At 28.0% G+C, this 8,332-nt stretch overlaps 1 protein-coding gene across 1 annotated transcript; it reads left to right on the forward strand.

Annotated features, from left to right (window-relative positions):
* Window positions 1–6,628: 6,628 nt before the first annotated feature.
* LOC8263079 lies at window positions 6,629–7,840 on the forward strand. Its single transcript, XM_002526594.4, has one exon. It carries the CDS (start codon window positions 6,706–6,708, stop codon window positions 7,714–7,716), a length of 1,011 nt encoding a protein of 336 aa, XP_002526640.1. The 5' UTR covers window positions 6,629–6,705; the 3' UTR covers window positions 7,717–7,840.
* Window positions 7,841–8,332: the final 492 nt, after the last annotated feature.

Genomic DNA, 8,332 nt, shown 5'->3' on the forward strand with positions numbered 1-8,332 from the left:
TGCACATGACCAGGGAGATCTTGTTTTGGCAATTAAGCCTTTCTTCTCTAAGTCTTGGATTTCTATTTTATAATGTCTTTCTAAGGTCTCATTCATTTGGATGGGCCTAGCTTTGGTGGGGATTTGTTTTTCTCTAAATTCCTTTTCATATGGTAAATCTACCATATGTTGTTTTCTTTTCATAAATCATTTAGAAGATCTAAACAAACTTCTCTTTCAATTTTTTCTTGTAAATTGGAATTTTTTTTTAAACAAAATCATTTTGCAATTGTCTTTAGATTCTTTTTAAACTCATATCTTGTTTTAAATGGAAAAGCTAGGTTTGCTTTCCTTTACTTAAAACATTTATCTCAAAATTATAAATTGAATGAGCTTTTATAAGATTGAGATTTCTTTTCTTAGGTTTTTCTAAAAAAGAAAAAACTACTTTGAACCTTTAGCTTTGAAAATGATACCATCAGTAGTTACTTTGAAGAGGGTAATCAAATTAATAAAAAGAATCCCCAAAATAACTATTTGTTACAAATCGTTTAAAATATTTTTTAAAGCAATATCTTTGTTTAGAATTGCAACTTCGATTTTTTTCCGCAATTCTAATCTTTCAATTGTTAGCAGAGGTGAGTCTTTCTTTTGTCTTTTGATGATATCTTTTAGGAACTAACTAATAGTTGATACAGTTGAGGTCTGTTCCTGTATGAAACAAGGCTATAGTTTCTATTTGAAAATCATTAGAAAAAATGAGTTTTATCTGAATCAGATATTTTCTTGAGGTTATTTCTTCATTTCCTATTTTTGACATAAGGACAGTAAAACTTGTGGCTTGGTTCATGTTTGTTTAGAAAGTTATTTTAATTTGTTCTAAAATGAATTTAGAACCACTTTTTTATAGATCGTAATCTTTTTTAAACTGTTATACCTCTGAGTCTTCAAGATCTAAAGGTTTAGTAAATAGTGAAGAACACTATTGAAGATTTTACAAAGCATATTGATGATTAGAAAATACTCAAGATTCAAAAGAAGTAAATTTATGAGTTTTCAAACTTTCCTATCTTCAAAACAGATTTTACTATCAAAACTAAAGAAAGAGATATCTAAATTTCAAAGCCTTTTGAAGAAATCTATCTTCTAAATCTAAAAATCGTCCAGAAACATAAAGAAAAAGATTATAAATACATCCATATAGGCCTTGTCTAGGTAGGAATAAAACCCCTTACCAGAGAAGGTTTAGATACTTCCATCTTAGCAGTCCTTAGGGATGCTAGGTTTATAAATTTTTATGATTCTTTGTTAGGTACAGTTGAATCAAGTCTTAACAAATGACCTATTAGTTTCAATTATTTTTTAAATATTACAATTTCTTTAAATGACAAAAATATTTTAAAGAGTATTGTTCTTCAGATAAAAATGCATAATTACAAAATGCTTGAAGGGTCTATCCCGATAGCTTTGATTTTTAAATACATTACAAAGCCATGATTTCTGCTTTTGGTTCGAAACAAAAACTTCACTCACCAAAAGGAGAAACCTTATTCCTCCAAACAGACCTTTCTAAAGCCAACACAATAATTCTAAAAACTATTCAATGGAAAGATATCACTCTTCCAGAAGAATGGATCCTTGAAGGAGCAACCCAACCTGAATCTCCAAAGCAGACAGAACCAAACACTAATCTCAGAAACATAACCCAGTTTCCAGATGGGAAAGTAAAGCTCACATTCAACAGGAATTCAACTTCTTCTAGATCTTTCGATGATAGTTCTTCAATTTCAACCATAGATATTGGAAGAGTTTCAAATATACCTTATGTTATCTATGCCCCTTACAAAGAACCAATTTTAAGATCAGATTTTCCAAGTTCAACTACTATATTACAAAATGTTGATTACCAAAGTAATGTCCCTAAACCTGTTTACAATGAACCGAAGAAAGATGATGATATAGAGTCCATCTCTACCCCCTCTTCACCATCACCATCGGCAATAACCCAAAATCTAGAAGTAGAAATCAACATGATTTCAAAAGATTTTCAAATTAATAAAAAGCTTTTACATGAAAATTTTTTTTCAAAGAAAAACCATTTCAAAAAACTTTGGTTTTTTAAAAAAAATTTAAAAGAAAAAGATGGTATCCAGGAAAGATACTATGAATTTTGCATGCAAAATAAGATCCAAATCATATTTTTTGATTGGTTTCAGATTTATTGTAAAGAAAATAGTATTTCATATCCTTTCAAAGATAAACTCATTAGTCCAATTACCATTAGGAACAAAGCCCTAGAGTGGAAGGTCGGGGAAAACCAAACCATCTAGTCTGAACATCCTCCTCTTAGAAAGATAACCATTCCTTATGGAGAAAATGAAATTGAAGCCGCACCTTACAAATTAGTAGGAGAAGATTTTGAAAAAAATATCAAAAATATTGTTCGACAGAATAATTTTTCAAATACCTATCTTAACACAATAGGAAAACAGCTGATTAGGATAGAAAGCCAGATTCAGAGACCTACTACAATCTTAACCTTTGTAATCTCCAATACTAGTCATCTAGGGAGGTGAGTCAAATAGAGAAACTCAAAAATTTTGTCTTCAAACCCTATTAGATTTCAAAGCCTAGTCAAGACCAATTTCACAATCAAAATGAGTTTGCTAAAGCAGTCAGAGAACAGCTTAGCAAGTTAGCCACTTTCGAGTCTTCAAAAGAATCTAATACTAGATGCTCCTCAAAGCAGTAAAAATATCAGTGCTATAGAACAAGCCCAAAGCAATGAATCTAATGATTCAGAACTAGAAAGTGTAACTGAAAAACCCTCCCAAATCAGTAGAGTGGAATGGCAAGCCCTTAGATTGACTTGGCATACTCCTAGGACTACTGCCCCTGACTTAAGTATAGAAAACAGAAATAATGTCCTTAGCCAATCTAGATTTAATGCCTTCTCCGTCTATGAATAGAATATAGATGGAATGTCTGAGTACAACATTCTTGGTCTCTTACAACAGATGACCATAGTATCAAATGCCTACAAAACCCAGAGCGGTACCTCTCATAGAGCTATAGTTGAACTCCTCATAGCCAGTTTTTCAGGCCAACTTAAATGATAGTGGGATTACCATCTCACCCAAACACAGCAGCTATAAATCCTATGTGTTATCCAAACCACAATAGAAGGAACCCCCATCTTAGATGAATTAGGAAATCCTATTGAGGATGCTGTGTCAACCCTAATTCTTACGATTTCTCTCCATTTTATAGGAGATCCATCTCATCTCAAAGATAAAAATATTGAACTTCTCAGCAATCTGACCTGCAAAAAACTTAGCAATTTCCAAGCCTATAAAGACACTTTACTGACTAAAGTAATCAATTATAGATATACAAAAATATGTTTGCTTAGCTAGACTGCATAGTGTAGTCAATGACATTTTCAAGTAAACGAAGTACAAGTAGATAAAGTTCTTTTCGCTTGTATAATATATAATAACATAAGAGTTCTTACAATACAACAAAAGAATATTTATGAGATAATTAAATATATTTAACAAATATTATATTATATATTAATTTATTAAATATTTTTATATTATAATTTTTATAATAATAAAATTATACACATAATGAATAATAATACTAATATATATATATATATATATATATATATATATATATATATATATATATATATATATATAAAATGATGATGATTATACATATTAAAATTTAAATTATACAAAATTATAAAACATTTAAATTTCTTCTTTCTTTGATTTAATGACTTATCATTAATATTAACCTTTAAATATTTATCTTATCTATTAAAAATAATTTATTTTATTTGAATAATTATTTTTATTTTATTTCTAAAAATAATTTTAATATATTATTTTCAGAATTATTTAATAAAAATATTGAAATAAAATCTCAATCTTAATAAAGAAAGAAATATGAAAATTTTCAATTTTAGTTTTAATAATTTTAATTTTTAACTTCATAGATATAATAATTTTAGTAATAATATTATTAACATAAATGAAATTAGAATTTTATTTTTCAAAAAAATAGTAAGAAAAAAATATAAAAAGAGATGAATTTTAAATTTAGTACATAAAATATTTTAAAAGTACATTAATCACATGAAGTGATTTACTTACAATTATTAATGAAGTATTATAATAATAATAAACACATAAAATAATATATCAATAAATAAAATTTAAATATTATACTCTCTTTTTACTTTTTGTCTCGTAATGATCATTGTGCACTATTTACTTAATTATATAGGAGAGAAATTAATAAATCATACTCAATTAATTATATAAAGTGATAGTAAATATGTCACGTGCCCACTCTTTTGGCTGGCTAGCTACAGATTCAATTCCTCAAGATAAATTTTTTGAACAATCCAACTCCTCAAATGGATGATTTAAATAAATGATTTATTTTAGTTGAATAGTATGATATATAGTAATTAGTAATTTTTTATATGGTTAGTATAGGAATATATATGAAATTATGATAATATTAGGACTGAAATAAGTTAACTACTAATTAATTTTATTATAATTAGAAAATTAATCCTTAATTAATTCTATTAAAATTAGAAAATTAATCCTTAATTATATAGTATTATGATAGAATAATATTAGCAATTACTTATTAATTATAAAGTTATTATTTTAGTCAGTTCAAGAATTCTTCCTAATACTATATACATATATATATATATGTGCGCGCGTGTGCACATAATATTAGCTGGATATATTTATAATTTTAATTAGATGCAATTCTAACATTAGTAATTTGTTAACTGATTTAATTGATTAATTATTATATACTTTCCTACATAATAAAATACTGTAATAAAATTCAATTTGAAAAACAGGTGAAATTAATCTTTTTTTATCTTTTGAAATATAATTAAATATTTAAAATATGTCTAGATTATAAAATAAGTTCATAAGAATTATTAGATTATTTTTTATTTGTTAAAAGCGAATGACTAGTACTCTCTCAAGTAAGGGAAAACTTGAGCTAAAAAAAAAAGTTTTGAGGTGATTTAAATAAAGAAAAGGTCAAGAAGGGTGGATTGATTTTTCTTTGAAAAGTTTAAGGGGCAAATTGAACTTTATTCTTAAAATATTCACTATAGTTTTTTATTAAATAAAAATATTTATATAATATTTTCTTATGTGAATACTACTTCATATTATATATCATAAGTAAAATTTTAAAAAATATAAAACAAAATTCCTTAACTTAGATATAATTTCAAGTCTTCAGTGCAATATGATTTATCTGATTCTTAGTATAAATAACTAATAATCTCCAAAATTATACTAAAATAATTTTTTTGACACAATTCAGTTAAAAAAAGTAAATAATCATAAGCTTTTTTTGAAATTTTAATTATTTTTAGCTCAAATTTTATCTTCTTAGTGCGATTGGAATTTCCAAGTAATAGCAAAAGTTGACTTCGAGCTTTCATATAGATGCATAGAGCACAACAAGACTCTGAAATTACTTGGAAATTCAACACCGTCCTCGTGTTATTATATCCATGTAAATAAGTGATTATTTAACGCCTACTACATTTAGATATTGGACATAGTCCTTGAGTTATTATAGTATGATATGAAAATATAAAATATTTATATAAGAATATATTCTTAGTATATTTTTTTATTTATATTTATTCTAGATAATTATTTATATATCAAAATTAATGAATAAATGACATATTTTTATTAATTTAATGGTAAAATATTATTATAAAATATTATTCACTTATCCGTAATGGTATATACATTTAATGTAGGCAATAACTAATATTTTTTGTTTTTTACCTCAAAACTTTAAGTATTGCATTTTCTAATATTAGACCCTTCAAGTTTAGTTTCCTTGACTCACATCAATACCCATATCAAACATCATCAAACTTTCTTAGCTGTTAAGCGTTTGCAAAATTCAATATATGAAGTAGTTTTTATGTTATTTTAGATCTTAAAAATGGACATGGAAGGCCTAATTTGAAAAGAAAAGAAAAAGGCAAAATGTAGGGTTGTAAGGACAACTTTGCCTTTATGTGTTTATCATTTTGAAAAGCTATATCATATTTATTTACGTGCTATATTAAAAAATTTACTAATTTATGTACGCATGCCATTCGATTTGTAACTATTACTTTGATTGTAAATAATAACTTAAAATAAATTAATAAAATAGATTTTGATGTCTTAATTTGTTACCATTTATTTCCATATTTGTTTATAAATATTTAATTACATTTATATAAAATATTGAAATTATAATTAGGTGTGGCAACAAACATATATATATATATATATATCTCTTGCTCAAGGGGTGACTTCTTTTTTGTCTTAAATTTTCTGATCTTCAAGGGAAAGTGACTGGCAGCAGAAGGCATAGCACAACATATGTGTTTGTCTAGTTATCATATCAAATTTAATTATGTCTCACCAGTCACCATTCCTTTATATGCCATTTGCACCCTCCAACAACTTGTCAATTCTAGTTCATATTCAAGTAATTACTTGAAAGATCAAGGGTATTACTTGGCAGATCAAACTATCTAAAAATCTAGTCCTCCCTTCCCCCTCTTCAATATTAATCCTCTTATTCCCCTCCACCACTCATTCACTTTAAAGAAAGCAAGAGAGAGAGAGAGAGAGAGAGAGATTGAAGGAACAAATGGTCATAATGGAACAACAAGAGATCAAGTTTATTGGGTTCATTGGCATCTTGAAACAATCCTTCAGGATCATTTTCACATGGAGAAAAATCTTTAGCCAAATAACCCTAGCTCTTATCCTTCCCCTTTCCTTCATCTTCCTTGCCCACATCCAAGTATCTCAACTCCTTTTCTTCAAGATTCTTCTCAACCAAGATACTTTATATAATAATCTACAAGAAGGCACACCAGATTATGCAAAACTCTCTGATATCATCTCCTCTGAATGGACTGTCTTTTGGCTCTTCAAGATTGCCTACTTCACTTTCCTTCTTGTCTTTTCCCTTCTTTCTACTTCTGCTGTTGTTTATGCAATTGCCTGCATATACACTTCAAAGCCAATCACCTTCAAGAAGGTTTTGAGTGTTGTTCCCAGAGTTTGGAAGAGACTTATGGTCACTTTCCTATGGAGCTTCGCTATTGTTTTCGTCTATAATATTATTGCAGCAGTAGTGCTTATCATCTTGTTGGTTGTTGTTAATATAGGTAACAGTTCCATTAAGTTTGTATTCATTGCAATTCCGTTAATCGTATACTTCGTTGGCCTTTTGTATATTACCATCGTTTGGCATTTGGCTAGTGTGGTTTCTGTTTTAGAGGAGATTTATGGGATCAAAGCAATGATCAAAAGCAAGAACTTGATAAAGGGTAACATTGGGGTTGCAGTAGCTCTTTTTATTATGCTTGGAATTTGCTTTCTAGGGATTCAGCTTCTGTTTGAGATTTATATGGTGTTTGGCTGGCCAGAAGGGCTAGGAATCAGAATCGTGGTTGGAATCCTTTGCTTGTTGTTGTTGTTTAAGCTGATTCTTTTTGGGCTTGTGATCCAAACTGTTCTCTATTTTGTGTGCAAATCCCATCATAATGAGAATATTGACAAGTCCATCTTATCTGACCATCTTGAGGCATATCTTGGGGATTATGTTCCTTTAAAGGCAGCCAACGTACAAATGGAGCAATATCAAGCTTAGTTAATACTAATGAAGTTTTATGTTTCATCTGAAGTCTTTCTGGTGATCATCAATTTGTCGTACATTTATATGTATGTGATCTGGTTCTTGTCTATAAATGTATGTAGTGCATAGTTTTTTTCAATAGAGTTATACACAAGATATTCTGTCTCCAATATTTGATTGCTTCCTTTCTATAATTTCGTAGAAGACGACAAGTCTTAGTAGAGGTAGGTTATCTTTTCTTAATGGCATTAATTAAGGGTCCTGTCATTTTGTTTATTCTAGCGCGAGCTTTTGGTTATGGTGCCATTTCCAAATAGATTTGGTATTAAGCAAAGATTTATTAATGAATAGGGATTTATCTTACTCCATAAGCTCATAAGCCTATCGGAAAAGGTTTTTTGTCTATTTTTTCTTTTGCTGCTGTGAATGTATGGAATTTTCATTGTTTAATGAATGATGAGTAATTTGAATATTTGAATAATGAGAGAATGACGGGTGTTTTAAATTATTATAATCACTCTTTGTATGCCATTTACCCAGCAATAGAACATATTAGACCAAGATTAATGAAGAAAAATTTTATGAAAGAAAAAAAAAAAAGAAGGAAATATGGGCTTCATTAAGAAACATA

Source organism: Ricinus communis, chromosome 7 (assembly GCF_019578655.1).
Source record: "Ricinus communis isolate WT05 ecotype wild-type chromosome 7, ASM1957865v1, whole genome shotgun sequence".
NCBI lineage: Eukaryota > Viridiplantae > Streptophyta > Magnoliopsida > Malpighiales > Euphorbiaceae > Ricinus > Ricinus communis.

Bases quoted from the DNA above. Each gene is read 5' to 3' on its own strand.
- LOC8263079 (XM_002526594.4), top strand. From the start codon at position 6,706: ATGGTCATAATGGAACAACAAGAGATCAAGTTTATTGGGTTCATTGGC.